This window comes from Eublepharis macularius, chromosome 8 (assembly GCF_028583425.1).
Source record: "Eublepharis macularius isolate TG4126 chromosome 8, MPM_Emac_v1.0, whole genome shotgun sequence".
Classification (NCBI taxonomy): Eukaryota; Metazoa; Chordata; class Lepidosauria; order Squamata; family Eublepharidae; genus Eublepharis; species Eublepharis macularius.
This window is the reverse complement of record NC_072797.1, coordinates 24,751,475-24,768,572: the sequence shown is the minus strand read 5'-3', so window position 1 is coordinate 24,768,572 and position 17,098 is coordinate 24,751,475. Positions and strand designations below refer to the sequence as shown.

Here is a 17,098-nt window from a genome sequence, read left to right as displayed (position 1 = left end):
ATACAGTGTCAAGGACATTTCCATAAACAGTGTCATAGGATTTTACAAAGATATAGCATTAGCAAAGATTCAATACAAAGTTGAAGAATTGCTGAAACAGAACATAATCAATTCTAGGACTAACGTAGTATATACAAGTACATATTCAAAGCAACAGATAATATGCAAGGCAACATAGTGGTGAAGTCTGTGCTCCCTAACTCATTACTGAAGTACCTGAGACCCCCCTCCATGCCCTCCTGTTTGGTCTGCATGGTCCCCCAGAGTTCTCGGGGCTTCACTTGCCCCAGTGGGGAAACCCTTCCCTGAGAGCCCATTGCGGGGGGCGGGGGGCGTGCACGTGCGTGCATGGGTCCGGCCTTGCCGTGCCAGGGTGTTGCCCTGCTCCCCTGGGGGGGCTGCGGGTGGTCGGGCGCCGTCTTGCTTGCCCTCCCTGGACGGATGGGGTTTCCTTGCAGTCCCAGAGAGACTGAGCAAGAGGGTTTCCCCACACTGGGCAGGGTACCTGGCGCCCTCCAGGACGGCGGTTCAAAGACTCACTTCCTCCCGGGCTGTAGAACCAGTATGGGGTAGTAGTTAAAAGGTCAGACTAGGGTCTGGGAGACTGAAGCTTGAATCTCTGCTTTGCCATGGAAGCTTGCTGAGTGACACAGGCCTAGTCACATACTTGGCCTAAGTGACCCTACAGTGTGGATATGGTGATAAAATGGAGAAGATGAGAATGTTGTGAGCCGTTTTAGGTCCCCGCTGGGGCGAAAAGGTGTGGTACAAATCGAGTAAATAAATCCTGTAAAGAACGTTATGATATATTCACTGGGTTACAGGGTATGGCTGGCTGGTACTGTGTTGTGTCCCCAGCATGATGGAAGCAAGAAGCAAATATGGCTTAGATCCAACCAGCTTGTCTGCTGGGAAAATCAAAGGGGTGAACTTTCACTACCAAAAAAAGGGTATGTGAAAAATTATAGGGCTTGCATGTACAAAAATGTAGGATAGGGCCTACAGAAGGTAAGGGAATTGGGTGAGTTCAGCGGGAAAAATCTGGTTGGATCCAGCTCAAAGGAAGTCTTCCTATTTATAGTGACTGAATACTCGTGTCAGTAGAAAAGAGCAAGAATCCAGTAGCATCTATAAGACTAACAAAATTTGTGGTAGGGTATGAGCTTTTTCTGAGTCACAGCTGACTTCTTCAGAGACAGCTAGAATGTATACTTGTTTAAGTGAGTCTTTGAGATGCAGACTGTCACTTCAGTTGTTATAAGAGCAGTCAGACTAAAAAAAAATTGTACATGAAGCGGGTGACCATGGACACTGAAACTTTAATTTCTTTTTCAGAATGAAGAAGCCAATAAGACAACTGAGGTAAGAAAATGTAATCCACCCTGAGCCTGCCGGTGGGGAGAGGGCAGACTAGAAATGGAAAATAAATAAAATTAAATAAATAAATAAAAAGACCAAATCATAATACCTTGAAAAACTATGCATTCCCTTTCAGTAGAGTATAGTCAAGCTAAGGAGATGAGATCAATGCTGGAATGGGGTAGCTTCTGGAATTTTCTAGAAGATTCTTTGGGAATTCTCTATAAGATGCTTTAGGATCCATGGGGAAGAGGGGTGGGAGGGGGATATAGACCCAGAAGAAACCTCCTCCGCAGGTATTGGTTCTTGCTTATCAAACTGTGGAACAGATGACAATTCTGGCCACTACCTCCTACCCAACTCTCAAACATGCCTTTGCATTCCTTTGTTCCAGAATGGCAGTGATGACCCGGCTGATCAAGTGGGCAAAATGAAGCTGGTATGTAGGTGTTTGTAGCCTGAGTATCCCTGCATCTTGTATAGTGATTCAGCCAGGACAGCTGGCATTATTTGGAAAAAATTGTTGGCTGGGCTTATCCTGTAGAAACTCTTGTAATTTGAGGATGTGTAGGTTCTGGCCTTTGAGCATCCATGCATGTGTACATCTGTATTTGCTGCTCTTCCTTGGATTTATGTGATCTCTTAAGCTAACCCAAATTTTTGTTTCCGAAAGGGTGTTGATCAAATGGATCTGTTTGGAGACATGTCAACTCCTCCTGACCTGAACACTCCCACAGTAAGTAATGGCTTGGCTTGCAATGCGCCATGAATTGGCAGATTCTATAACCCAGTAATACCTTTAAACCTCAAGAACAGGGAAACTAGGAGAATGGTGACCAAATTGGGTACCAATTATGGTGGTTTAGTGTCTCCCACAGTTACTGTCTGCATGCTGGAAAGAATAACTTGTTGTCATGGAGCAAATCTTTATGCCATGCAAAAGATATGAATTAGTACTATATATAAAAAAAGGCCCCTAAAAATCTTGCTTTGGGCTGCTAGAAGAAATCACATCAAAAATGGTTCCAGTATTAAATTAACTAGAATGGTGGTTCTAGAATAGCAAAAGAAGACAAAATGGCTCCCATACACTTGCAATATAGAGCCAGGGAGAATATTTCAGTGCTGGTGTTCAGTAGACTGATGCACAGCTTCACCTGGGAAACACCACATAGTATACTTAGTGCTGTCTCTGTCATGCAAGGTGCGTGACAGTAAGTTCTTGGGCAGCCTTTTTAGTAAGTAATGGCAGCAGAAAAGAGCTAGAGTTCAATGGGAAATAATAGCTTTGTTGAGATTAAATGATCTCTGATAGCAGGGCGGGGAGAGAATGTGTCCCAAATACTGCCCAGTCTCAGAGAGAACAAATAGTATAGCTGAGACTTTTAGTCTACCAGGTATCCTTGTGTTGTGGTTTAGCAGAATCATGTGCCCCAGTCAGACTGTGTGTCCATAAGTGTTGTGTGCTTTTGCAGAATGTTTCAAGCTTCCTTCCCTGATTTCTTGTCCAGAGAATCCAATCTAGTCTCCTTCAAACAAATTGCCTTCATTCCCTGCTTGTAAATTTCACAATCTCGTGCCTGGCTGTACTTGGATAAGCTGCTACATTAAACCTTTGGTCCTGATCCATTAAAGCAAAGTCTAACAACATGACTCTTATCATTCATTATTTGAAATGGGTTCTGCAAGGGTTTCTTAATAGCCTTCACTCTCTATCCCATCTTTCAGAACGTCCAAGTTGATTCTATGCACCTATCCCACTTTTCAGGATTTCCAAGTTCTATGCTCCTGACCCAGAAAAATTTCCAAAATAAAACTAGTGCCTTAACTGGTGGACTTGTTTGTAAGTCATTGGGCAGTCTATTAAAGACTAGAGACTGGTGGACTTGTTTGTAAGTCATTGGGCAGTCTATTAAAGACTAGAGACTGGTGGACTTGTTTGTAAGTCATCGGGCAGTCTATTAAAGACTAGAGACTGGTGGACTTGTTTGTAAGTCATCGGGCAGTCTATTACAGACTAGAGACTGGTGGACTTGTTTGTAAGTCATCGGGCAGTCTATTACAGACTAGAGACTGGTGGACTTGTTTGTAAGTCATCGGGCAGTCAATTACAGACTAGAGTTCATAATGAATCAGCTTATGCTTTTTACAACTGACCAATGAGCACACAACTGCTTGCACATGTCTAAACTCTCCGGCTAATCCATCCACTAATCCATCTTCTCTCCCAAACATAATAGGAGGAGGATAAAGAGGTCCTGTTAGTGGATTTAAATGCTGAAATTGAGGCCCCTCCAACTTCTGTCAAAGAGGATGATCTTTTCTTGAATGACATCACGCCTTCTCTGTCACAGCCAAAACCACAGCCACCTTTCTTGCCTGAAAACGCTTTCTCTGCAAACCTGAGCTTTTTTCCTACTCCCAACCCTGACCCTTTCCGCGATGATCCTTTCACGCAACCTGACCAATTGGCACACCTCCCGCTTGATTCTTTAAAACCTCCCAATCAGAAGATGGCGACTCTCGGCGGTGGCATGAATGGTGACGTAGACTACTTTGGGAAACAGTTTGACCAGATTTCCAACCGAACTGGCAAGCAGGATATACAGGCCAGCCAGTGGGGGCTGGAGAGTAAGCCAGCTCAGCTAGCAACGAGGACTCCCAACGGGGTGCCAGAGAGAGAACAGAATGGCTTCATTGCCAAATCCCCACCCAACGTGTTCACAGAGAGCCCTTCCAAAGGATTACCTGTGCAAAATGGATTACAGCTAGACTCCAGCAGCAGCATCCAGTCGGTGGCTTTGAGCCCACCTCCTCAAAGTACCAAGCCAGGAAGAGGAAGGAGGACTGTTAAGGTGAACATCGGGGCTTGTACACAAACTGGTGACCTGCATGTGTTCTGCTTGGGTGGGGCGAAGAAACCCTCCTCTTCCTCCTCCTACAAAAGTGCTTCTTTTTCTGGCAGACATACTTGCCTTCCGTCTTAAGTGGCCAGCAGCCACTGTAAACCTTACATGCGTTGCGTACCTATCTGTCTGCAGCAATATTTTTTTTCCTAAATGTATCTTTCTCTCTTCTCTAATGCTGACATGGCTTTTGTAACTCTGGTAAGTGAAAACCTCTTAATGCGCATATCAGTAGTGGTTTGGAAGGCTGTATTTTAATGCAACCCAATCCCAGAACTGAAAAGAGCTTGAGCATTTCAACTGAAAGGGGAGGGTAGTAAATCAAGTGTTAGTTTACCACCCAGTATAGGCTTCAGCCCCTTGCGGAAATGGGAATGGGGTGGAGTTTTGCATACATGCTTGGCTTTACCAGGTAAATGTCTCAGCTCCAGTTTGAAACAATAGGAGGTATCTTACCTCCTTTGCAGGAATGATCTTGGCCCTTATCCTAAAGAACCAACAAAACAATTGGCTAGTGATTCAGTTTTACTGGTAGCTTGTTTCAGATCTATGCTTTGAGACAATCGCAGGAATTTTTCTGGCATCTCCAATTGCTGCTCTTCCACTTCATCTGATGTTGAAGCAGGAGAAAACTGGCTCCCTAGCTGGGAAGCTGAAATCTCTGCCAGAAATGTCCTAATAACATTCAGTTTAAATACCACCTATCAGGACAACTTAATGCCCACTCAGAGCAGTATACAAAGTGTGTTGTTGTTTTCCTCACAACAATCACCCTATGAGGTGGGTAGGGTCGCTGGACAGGCAGTATATGAGGTCCCCAAGTAACTTGCATGGAAAATTGTAATTACTGTAATAATCTAGGAAATGATTATTCCCTTTCAGAGTGCAGCTAATGACTTGTTTGGATCTGACATTTTTGCTCCCGGCCTTCCCATGACAAGCACCTTGACTAATACAGTCCAGCCTGCGCCAGTGCAAACCAGTCCTCTGGACCTTTTCGGTTCTAGTGCTCCGGCAGTAACTCCTGTGTCTGGACGAGGTTGGTAAAACTGGGGGGAAAGGGGTGCTGGGAAGAGATCATTTCTTCACTAAGTTAAAGAACAAAAACATCAAGGCTGAAGGTCTCGCTAGGCACAGCGGTAAGCACAGTACCGCTTACGGGCTGAACTGCATCCTAACTGGGCAAGTGAGCGTTCCCAGTCCTGATGTGGTAGCAGAATTTTCAGGGCGAGGGATGTTCAATGCTGCTTCCTCTGCAACTGTTTACCAGGCTACTTTTCCAAGAGGGTGGGCTTATTACAAGTCTGAGCCAGTTCTATGAATTCCACCCCATTTTTCCAAACAGCCTCCGTTCAGTACTGACAGTCATGAATCCCATGAGGCTCTCAATGCCCCTCTAGAAACAAATTTTAAATAATTTTTTGACCCGTATGCATTTTGTGTGCAGCTTTATTGGGGAATCTTCCAGATTCTTTTTAGTTCCATTCCCATATATACACTTAGCAATATTTAGCACATTTGTTTCTTCTGCACCAATTGTCTTTTCATCTTTGTTTTGCCTTGGTGCAGTCCCCCTTCCTCTTCATTAAGGTACACTTGGTAAATTAAACTTGAAGTAGCTCTAGGTCATAAAGCTCTTGTTGGAAGCAAACAGTTTAATTTAATTTATTATTCCGCCCTCCCCACATCAGCAGGCTCAGGGCTCAGTTGCAACTGGGCTGAGATCAGATGCCTGGCCAAAGCTTCCAAAAAATCTGTCTAGTGTTAGAAGGTGGCAAGATGTTTCTGCGAAGCTGGGAAAGAAGAGTAAGGTCTTGTGTGTTTGTGGCTTTCTTTGACTGCAAAGATGGCAGCACTATTCCCCATTCCCTGATGGCAATCCACATTCCCCATGGGTCACTTCTTGGGTTTACTTAGTGGAACAAGCACAAAATGTATAGGTTTTCCCCCAGAACTCCTCCCCCCAATTGCCTCTCCAGAATACCAAAAAAAAAAAAGTCAGCACACAAGAGCCCAATCAGCAAATACAGGGACAAGGAGATGAGGGGAATGGGCTCCAACATTGCGATGTCATGACACATGCCAAAAAAAAAAATTTTTAAGTGACATCAGCTCTAGCCCCCATATCTCAGCTCATTAGCAGACACCAAATCGCTTTGAGGTCCTGCAGTGGAGAATGCCAGGAACCCAAGCTGATTCAGCGCTGACCGGCGTGAATATGCAGAGGCGCCAGCTTAAAGCGTGCTGTGCGGAAGGGCCAGTATTATGGTAGATGTGTTACAATCCTAGCAATAAAATAATGACTTCATGCACTTGTTTGACCACTAAATGTGGGCATCTACAAGGCATGATATCTTTGGCTATAGTGTCTGGAATGTCCAATAACTGCTTCAGAATAACTGAAACGTGAATCTTTCCTCTTTAGGTGGCTTGCCTAAAGCAAACTCCCCAACACCAGCATGGGGCCCCTCATCTGCTGTCTTCAGCCAGCCTGCTTCAGTAGTTCCTGGACCTGTTCTGGGTGTTCAGCCTCCAGGCTTTCCTCAGCCTCTTGGATTCGGTGCCACTCCACAAGTTCCTAGCTGGAATCAGTCAGCATCCTTAGGAGCCCCAACCCAGCCTCCCCTTCCGGATATCTGGGGTCATCCAGCACACGTGTCTCCTCCTAATGCTTGGGCACAGCCATCCTCCACAGGAAACCCCTTCCAGGCCAGCACGTTCCCATCGACCCTAGCTGCCCAGCCCCCAACTCTGTTGTCTTCCATGTCCTCCATCAGTCCTCCTCCTCAGCTCCCTCCAAGAACTGCACCTCCAAAGGAGCCCACCAAGAAGGAAAGTGATGCCTTCACCGCTCTGGATCCCCTCGGCGATAAGGAGATAAAGGATGTAAGAGAGATGTTCAAAGACTTCCAGTTGACGAAACCACCTGCTGTGCCTGCCAGGAGGGCAGAGCAGCAACAAGGTCTGTCTGGTGCCTCTGGAGCCTTTGCCAGTTACTTCACTAACAAAGTAGGGGTTCCTCAAGATGTGGCTGACCATGATGATTATGAAGCTAGTCAGCTGTCTGCCAAAATCCGTGGTAAAGATTGCCTCTCCTTGCTACCTGTGTTCTCTAAAGAAGGTCTTCAAATCCTGACCTTTCCCCACACCCTTTTAGTAGCCAGAGGGAAATAAAAATGGTCTTCAGCTGAGAATGCCTTCAGTGATTTAGCACAAATTAATTTCCAGTTAATGATCCGGCTGAGGTTAGCCATGTTGGTCTGCAGTAAAACAACAGGATTTGAGCCCAGTGGTACCTTTAAATGCCAACAAGATTGTCAGGATATGAGTTTTGAGAGTCAAAGCTCACTTACTCAGATATGTAGGTATCTTTAATGAATAATAATAATAATAAAAATAACAACAACATTCAATTTATATACCGCCCTTCAGGACAGCTTAATGCCCACTCAGAGTGGTTTACAAAGTATGTCATTTTTATCCTCACAACAGAACACCCTGTGAGGTGGGTGGGGCTGAGAGAGCTCTGAGAGAGCTGAGACTGGCCCCAGGTCACCCAGCTGGTTTCAAGTGGAGGAGTGGGGAATCAAACCCAGCTGTCCAGATTAGAGTCCCGCACTCTTAACCACTACACCAAACTGGCTCCCAAATGATACTGCTCATTTGGCCAACAGGCCTTGAGCAATGCCACACTATATACTACAACAAACAAATATTTTTGGAATGACCTAACATTTACCATACTTTAAAATCCTTTAAATTTAATTACACCAGCAAAAGAATTGGCACTAGCCAGAGTAACTTCCAAGTCCACACCTTCCAAAAGTGTTTTTTCCACCTTGTCTGGTGTTGACAGTCCCTTATTATCGTAAAAAATAGGAATAATCCATCCCTAATATTATGAAAAATATTGCATTCCAATATTCCAAAGTTTCTATCTGTATAGTATCCAGAGGAGTTAGTCATGTTAGTCTGTAGTAGCAAAAATAGTAAACAGTCCAGTAGCACCTTTAAGACTAACCAACTTTACTGTAGCATAAGCTTTCGAGAACCGCATCTGACGAAGAGAACTGTGGTTCTCGAAAGCTTATGCTACAGTAAGTTGGTTAGTCTTAAAGGTGCTACTGGACTCTTTACTATCGGTCTAGTAGTACAGTTGCAAAATCTATCGGAATATGGAATCCTTTGCATTAAACCGCGCACGACTTGAGAAGGAATAGCATTTAATCTCACAAGTAGAAATGTTCTCCTATTTTGTGGAATGGTTAAAAAATTAATATGGTAAAGGTGCCTTTGGATAGGTCAATCCAAGATACAAAGGAGAGCGTACCCAATGGGCTCTCTGAGTAGTACTCAAAATCGAAAGTATACAAGCATTCATTCACCAAAGAGCATGCTGCTAATCTTCCCATTCTCACTAAGTAACTACTGTCATGTCCCAACAATAGGAGTATAGTATTTTCCTCCATGGAGTGACATATACATCAGGTTTTACTAGAGACATCCATTCGCTTCTGTAGCAAATAAAATGTTCAATTAGTGCCCAAAGGCCATTACCCAAGCTGGTACTTCAGGAGATCACAAGCCAAATTCCACCCTTAGAGAGACATTAACCACATAACTTGGCATACCTGTGATCTTCCATAAAAATAATAGCAAAAAGGAATTTAATGTGTCTTTGCAGGGCTCAGTCTGTATTGGAGCGCCATAGAGAAACTGATCACTAACTTTCACACTGAAAACAGAAATAGCAAGTACAAACTGACTTACCTTCATTATAGAAAAACTGTATTATGCCTTTGTCACACAACTAAGGCCTAGTTATGAACATTCTTAAGGTGGTCTTTCCAAGCCAAATAAGCTACTAAATAAGAAAATTGGGTTACTTGCTCTACAGGTTTCTCATTAATTTGCCAATTATATTTTTGTATATGATTAGATTTAGAAAATACCATAACTTTAGATTTCCCTTGATTTATTGTCAACTCTTCTGCATTGCAATCTTCTGAGAAGGCCTTCAGCAACTGCCAAAGGCCCACAGAGACCTAGCTAACAGAAGTGTCATCTGCCAATATCAGCTAACACTAGTGGGAGAAATTTAGGGTTTTTCAAAAAAGGTGCCGTATTTATGCACAAATTAAAACAATAACGGGGCTAACAAGCATCCTTGCTGAATGCCCTTCTGTAAAGGAAAAGAATTGGACAAATGGCCTTCAATACATAAGTATGTGAAGAAGAGAGCTTTGACTCCTGATGTTCAGTTGAGTTGCCTTGGTTCTCTGTCTATGCCTTGTTCTCTGCTACCCACCCCAAAATCTGTAAAATGGGAATACTCTTTGCCTACCTTTAGCAACTCTATAAAGACTACCAAGATGCATTCAAGGTACTCAAACCTTGTTGGAAAGCATATTAGTTCTCATAATGGTTGTTTCTCTACTCTGTAACTGTAGATGGCAGGAATTCACCTGTGAGCTTCTGCATGCAGTGTGGAACACCTCTGCTTAAAGAAGGGAGCTTTGACTCTCAAAAGCTCATATCCTGAAAATCCTATGGGTTTCTTAAGGTACCACTGGACTCAAATCCTGCTGCACCTCTTCTTGAGAGTCTGGAGAGCCACTGCCAGTCAAAGTAGGGAATAATGCCCTTCACAGCCCAATAGTCTTTCTCAGCAGAAGACAGATTTTGTATGGTTTTATGCAATGAATGGTTCTATAGAAGTGTGGCCTAGGGGTAAAGAAAGAGATCTCTACTGATCTTGCTGGCGCAATTTCAATGCTAACAGTGATCCTCATGTATGTTTGTTTTTTATTTTAAAAAATTATACCCTGCCTTTCTGCACTTGTCAGGGGCCACCAGATTGAGTTGCAGGCTTTGTTGAATGAGCGCCTCAATCCAAACAACCTTCCTAAGGAGTCATTTGCTTCCTAGAATTAAAATTATGTTGACTGTTACACATCATTTTCAAAAGGCTTCAGCTCGGAGCTAAACAGGTGTCGTGTTTTCTGTGACGAAATGCTAGAAGGCTTAGAAGTGCTCCATTAAAGAAGTTTCACAGCTGCTGTTGTGCCCAGAGTCTGCAGCAAGCAAGTGCTTGCTTGTGATCTCATGCTTTGCCAGCATTAGGTGCTGTAGTTCAGGCCTCGTTTTGAGGTCTTGCCTTTGGAGAATACTTCCAGAGGAGTTAGCCATGTTTGTCTGTTGTAGCAAAATAGTAAAGAGTCCAGTAGCACCTTTAAGACTAACCAACCTTATTGTAGCTTAAGCTTTTGAGTATTTTAGAGAATACTTGCAACTGTCTGTTGCCAGCAACATAGTTGTGCCTTGTGTAAGGTGCATAAGCAAAGAGAGTAACGCGGTAAGGAACCCAAAAGACAAAAAATTCCCGCATAAACTTACTGATCAGCCTATTATATCAATTAGAGTAATATATAGTGTTTTAATCACAATTCACAAAACGTTTTAAATATACAGTAGAACTTTTCAATATACAAAATTGTCTTTCAGGTACTCAAACCCACAATTGGAGTAATAATTCATACAAGTGCTGCAAGACAACGGGCCTTATAACATTAAATAAGTACAGTACATAAAGTGCTAGTGCTAAAGTGCTACTGGACTCTATACTATTTTGGAGAATACTTGCACCTGTCTGTTGCCAGCGACATAGTTGTGCCATGTGTAAGGTACAGTCTTGCCGCTTAAGGAGCCTGTACGCTTTAATACCTTGGGTATATACCCTCTCCAAAAGTAACAAAGAATTTTTAAAACTCCTGGAAAATAGGCATGCTCTTTAGCAAGGACTAGCTACAGATCTGACATAATGGTGCCTTCCTAAGCAGTTTCATCCTTTTTGAGTCCATTAACATCAGTTTTAAGTGTCAGGCAAAGGTTTCTTACTGTGTATAGTATAAAACTGCCTTAAAACTACAAGTGTTTTTTTTTTCTTTTCTCACCTTAGTTCCACCAAAGCCTGTTCCTAGACAAACCACTGTGCCTCTTAAAAATCCTGCTGAGGATCTGTTTGAAAACCCTTTTAAGACAGACCCTTTCGGTGCTCCCTCAGTAAATTCCGTAAGTATTTGAACCCAAGATAGCTGTTTGGCTGCTGATACAATAGAATAGTCAGTGTTTTGTTTTTAAAAAAAGAGGTGCCAGTTCTCAAGTTCTTCCCTCTCAGTCCAAGCCCTGAAAGTCAAATGGGTGTCAGTACTCCATACCAATGTGTACTCCGGAACCAAAGCCCTGGGTTCCCCCTTGGTATAGTCAACTGGGAGCAATGTGACTGGAGGCTCTGGAGCCATATAACAAAGTGGCACATGTATTCCTACAGAGTGTCTGTGTAACTTCTCCTTGTATGGGTTCTGTGGGGCTTAGGAAGCAAACTTTCACATAAATTTAAGTTAAGAAAAAAAATCTTTTTAAAACCTTTAGTACAATACAACTGTTTTTTTCTTTCACTAAACTCATAAGTGCAAGTTTTGAAAAGGTAAACAGTTCAACTTAGTGGAATCAGACAAGTGATAGAGTCCTTTTTCACTATCCTTCCAATCAGGGCTTTTTTTCTGGGAAAAGAGGTGGTGGAACTCAGTGGGTTGCCCTCAGAGAAAATGGTCACATGGCTGGTGGCCCCGCCCCCTGATCTCCAGACAGAGGGGAGTTGGATTGCCCTCTGCACCGCTCAGCGGCGCGAGGGCAATCTCAACTCCCCTCTGTCTGGAGATCAGGGGGCGGGGCCATCAGCCATGTGACCATTTTCAAGAGTTTCCAGAACTCCGTTCCCCTGTGTTCCCCCTGAAAAAAAGCCCTGCTTCCAATTCAAAGCAACTGTAGCCCAGGCTTCTGTCCTCTTCTTGGGAAATTACAGCCCTTCAAAAATAATATAACTCCAGTAACACCATTCAAACACAATACACAAACATCACTTTAAGTCATGTTGTTCACATACAATATTTGATTACCTTATTCAAGGTGATAAGAGCATATGAATTATTAATCAGCTCCCCAGCAACCAACTTCTTCCTCGGCTGCCCGGCTCTAGCTACTGACTCTGCCCTGCTGGGCAAAACCAATGACCTCATAGGGGTTACAAAGGCACATGGTTATGATTATTCTTTTGCTACCTTTGATCATGAGGCAGAGAATTTAAGGAAGGGGTGTATCAAAGGTGGCACATAGTCCTGCCTCTGCCCCCTCTTGGAATTGTACTGGGATTATTACATGTAGTATCTTCTAAACCCACTGTAACCTCCTTCCCTTGTCATCCAGTCTGAAGTATATACAGAATGAATTTTTTTTAAGTGCACATATGAGCTTACCAGCATAGATTATCTGTAGAAATGCCACACATCCTTTAAAAGACAGAGGCAAGGGTGAATAACTTTCCTGTTAGCCACGTTAACTTACTAGATGGCGGCAAATTCATAAAGGAGTAGATTGCTTATTCCATACTGGTGTGCATCTGGTAAGAACCTGCAGAGTTGTATGGCCTATGCTACTGTTGCCCCAATCTATGCTTGCATATAGCATCACCGAAACATCTTTGGGCAGTAGCCCCCTTGCGCGCTTTCTCTCCTTTTCTCCTCTTCCTGTCTGGGTGAGAAGGGGACTGCCAGCCCTTAAATATTTAGTTGTAACATCTAGAGTGATTTTCTTCAGAGGAGGAGGGAAAGCTGTAAACACTAACTATACCACAGGTGACAACCTATATTCTAGATGCAAATCCTTTGCAAAGTGTGAGCTGCCGTTACTTCATTGTTACTCTCCAGGGATGGCCTCTGTTCAGATTGTGTAGCCTTAAGAGGGTAAAGTACTTAGCTTAAGAGTTGGTAAAGTACTTGCATGAAAACACATATCCTTGGGTTTAAAAATCCCATTTGAAGAGCTGACTATTTTTTTTTCCCTTCTAGGCTGCAATTCAGCCTTCTGCTCTATTTGGTGATCCTTTCGGAAATCCATTTGTATAGACTTGGTAAGTTTAAAATTGCTTTTTGTATAGCAACAGCCAGCTCCTGACCTTGCTATCCGTAAATGTCCTCATCTGCAGGCAAACCTTGGCCAGTGTTTTTAGCTTAGCCCATCTTCATTTTGGCTTATACTGATATAAAGGAACAAATATATAGTGCGACATATCAAACATAAAAGCCAACAAACCATATTATAACTAAGCCCATCAAAGCAGAACCATCTTTCCCCCTGTAAACTATCATTACAGGAGCTTCCCTTGACCTTGGTGTTGTCACAGAAAAGGCCCTGATTCATGTTGGCATCATTGCACTTGAGAGGCACACGGGAGGCCTCAAGAGGGCTATAGTGTACAGAAAGACTTTTCTTCCCCTTTAAACTAGGTGTTTGGGGCCACAGCTTATTCAGGAGGCTTCAGGCTGGTGATATTAAATATATGTGGTAACATGGTTAGGTTGAAGCAATTTTCAGCACTGCCAAAGGGCAAAAGGATGAGCTGAGGCAGAGAAGGTTTTTTTTTAAATAAGCCAACCGAAAATTCAGATTACTGCTTCTCTTCAAAAAAATCAAAGGCTTGTTCTAGTATGATGCAGCATACAGGGACTTAAACCTGATGACTTGTCAATCGAGATGTTCCATCCCAGTTGGAATTAGATTCGTACAAGCACTGACCCATTCACGGCCTACCTGCTGCTCCGAGAGCGGAACCACAAGTGACGCCTGACACAGGTTGGACACTTGTCAGCTTCCCTCCAGTTTTGATGGGAAATGTAGGCAGCTTGGCGGAATGTTGAACAAGTGACAGTTGAAAAGTCCACTGGACAGCAGTCAGAGAGTCAAGCTGCAAGACTAGGATGCCTACATTCCCCATCAAAACTTGAGGGAAGCTGACAAGTGTCCAACCTGTGTCAGGCATCACTTGTGGTTCCACTCCGAGACTACTTGCTACGGCAGCGACAGGGTGGGCTGTGGCAGTTCCCACTCCTCACCCACCTCCCACTGCAGTGTTACTTCCTCAAGGAGGGGGGGGGGCGGGGTGACAGCAGCAGCTCCTACTTTTCCTCCACTGAACCATCTATCTGCAGCAGAGCTACCTTGGCAGCTGGGGGGAGGCCCCAGTTCCTCCACACCCACCCTCCTCACTGCTGCCAGCCTGCTGTGGTTGTTGGGATATTGTTAATCTGCTTTGGAGGGTTTTATAACACCCCCTCCACACACTTTTGAAAGGTTTTGCATTTTAGTTGCGAACTGGGGTGGGGGTCCTCAAAGTTTATAGGACATGTTCTTTCTCTTCATGGCTCCATGCTGCAGATTTTTAAGTATCCACTGATGGGGCCATGGTGAGAGTTAGATGTATTGATGGTGTTACAGTAAGCCGTATGATCAGTGTTGCCCTTAAAACCTATAGAAAATATAACCCCCAAAATTAAATACCACAGGAAGAGTTGATAAAAATATAGACAGATGCCGGGCTTTTTTTCTGGGAAAAGAGGAACTCAGTAGGTTACCAGCACAGGGGGCAACTCCTGGTGGGAGGTGGTACCCCTGTTACCACATGTGCATGCGCAAAGAGCGTGCACGCTTCTGGGACAGCACAATGACATCACTTTGGGTCAGCTGGAACAAGGGGTTTTTTTTAAGTTTAAATTGCCCTCAGCAAAAATGGTCACATGGCTGGTGGCCCCACCCCCTGATCTCCAGACAGGGGGGAGTTTAGATTGCCCTCCACGCCACAATCTAAACTCCCCTCTGTCTGGAGATCAGGGGGCGGGGCCACTGGCCATGTGACCATTTTCAAGAGGTGCCGGAACTCCGTTCCACCACGTTCCAGCTGAAAAAAAGCCCTGGACAGATGAAATTAGATCCTCTTAAGTGCTTCATTTTGCAGTAAGGTATCTAAAAACAGAAAGGTAAATTTGAGCTTATGTCGCTCAATTATGATGATTTTAAAATCCACAAGGAAGATTTTTAGTACTCTTGGCTCACTCTTTCTCCAGGGAGTTCCAGACAGTGTATGTAGTAGTCTCCACTCCTTTCATCCTCACAACAACCTTGTAAGTACATAAGGCTGAGGGAGAGTGACTGAGCAAAAGCCATCCAGGAAGGTTCATGATAGCAGATTTTAACTCGAGACTCCCAGATTTATTTATTTACTTGCACCCCCACCTCTCTCTCCCCCATGGGAATTAAAAGCGGCTCACATCATTCTCTCCTCCATTTTATCCTCACAAGTCTGTGAGGTAGTTTGGGCTGAAAATAATAATAGTAGTAGTAGTAACAACAACCTTTAATACAACAACATTTGATTTATATATCACCCTTCAGGACAACTTAATGCCCACTCAGAGCAGTTTACAATGTATGTTGTTATTATTCCCACAACAATCACCCTGTGAGGTGGGTGGGACTGAGAGCGGGACCACAAGTGACGCCTGACACAGATTGGACACTTGCCAGCTTCCCTCAAGTTTTGATGGGAAATGTAGGCAGCTTGGCGGAATGTTGGACAAGTGACAGTTGAAAAGTCCATTGGACAGCAGTCAGAGTCAAGCTGCAAGACCAGGATGCCTACATTTCCCATCAAAACTTGAGGGAAGCTGACTAGTGTCCAACCTGTGTCAGGCGTCACTTGTGGTCCCGCTCTGAGAGAGCTCCAGAGAGCTGTAACTGATCCAAGGTCACCCAACCGGCTTCAAGTGGAAAGGGGAACCAAACCCAACTCTCCAGGTCCTGCCACTATACCAAGTGCCCAAGGTCACTCTGTGGGCTTCCATGGGAAGTGGGTTTCCCAGATCCTAGTCCAACACTTTATCTACTACACCATGCTGAATGTCAGATGCTCTTAACCACTGCAACATACAACGGCTCTTCTTGTACTCAGCCCAACTACGCCTACATTCCAGTGAGAGATGTACACATGTAAATCTTCACACTAACCCATTTTATTTTTTTCTACTAGAAACAAATATTACTGGACCTCACTGGCAAAAAATGGTGTGGATAACTGGACCCCTCCATTATGGTTTTTTTCACTCTGTATTTGTCTGCCTCATTCACAATACGTAAGTGGATCAAGAATCATTCCAAGAAGTCCTGGGGCTCTTGCCACGTGAAGCCAAGGAAGGAATTTGTTAGAGACCAATAACATCTTGTGGAAAAGAATGTCGGCCCTCATGGATATGAATTGACTTTTGTTTGTCTTGTGGTGTCTGCTAGTCCTTCACTCATCTCTACAACTAACGGTCTTTAAAAGTGAAGTGAATAAGAAACTGGAGACTTGTTGGATGAAGTTGTGTAGCTTTGCATTCACCTCCACCCACAAGGGAAGGAAACAGAGGGTTGCCTAGATTATAAAAAACAGTTTCCTAGCTTTAAGAACTTCCATCCTCACCTACTCCAATGAATGTCAAAGGTGAGAAAAGGATAACTTAAGTAACAGGGCAAGTGCTGTATTTTGGGCCCTCACTGGCCAGTTTTAAAAAGTACAATTGTTGGCTGTTCTGTTTATCTAATCCAGTGGAAGTGAAGAGAAGCTCTCCTGTCTTGTCCAATGAAAATTACTCCATATTTTTTTCTCTAGCAAAATATTGGTTAACAAGATCCTGTGCTTCTATAAGTAAACCAGTATTGAGAAAAGGACAGCGACAGAAACTCAAGTTTTGAAGAAACTCCCATCGTACCATTGTGCAACAGGAAAGCAAGTGTGCTTTTAAAACAGCTGGGCTTGTCAAATAAAGCTGCCACCTTGCTGAGCAGGCCACTCTTATGGCTGGGATTGCTTGCAAAGGGATGTGCCATTTCAACAAGGAGTCTTTTAACTACCCAAAGGGCCATTCGCATTCTGCAGGACTGGCACAACAGTTACAGATTGT

The 17,098-nt window shown here is 43.8% G+C and overlaps 1 protein-coding gene across 5 annotated transcripts in view; it reads left to right on the top strand.

Moving 5' to 3' along the window:
* Positions 1-13,233, top strand: part of DAB2 (DAB adaptor protein 2) — a 40,232-nt gene extending 26,999 nt beyond the window's left edge. For 2 of the 5 annotated variants that reach the window (XM_054987204.1, XM_054987205.1), the window contains exons 7-14: positions 1,336-1,362; positions 1,754-1,798; positions 2,033-2,095; positions 3,600-4,214; positions 5,148-5,304; positions 6,691-7,344; positions 11,224-11,336; positions 13,172-13,233. In XM_054987204.1, coding sequence (XP_054843179.1) covers positions 1,336-1,362; positions 1,754-1,798; positions 2,033-2,095; positions 3,600-4,214; positions 5,148-5,304; positions 6,691-7,344; positions 11,224-11,336; positions 13,172-13,228 — 1,731 coding nt within the window. In that variant the 3' untranslated portion in view covers positions 13,229-13,233. The remainder of the gene's footprint in view (positions 1-1,335; positions 1,363-1,753; positions 1,799-2,032; positions 2,096-3,599; positions 4,215-5,147; positions 5,305-6,690; positions 7,345-11,223; positions 11,337-13,171) is intronic. The other 3 variants (XM_054987207.1, XM_054987206.1, XM_054987208.1) reach the window with 3 other exon arrangements.
* The last annotated feature ends 3,865 nt before the right edge of the window (positions 13,234-17,098 follow it).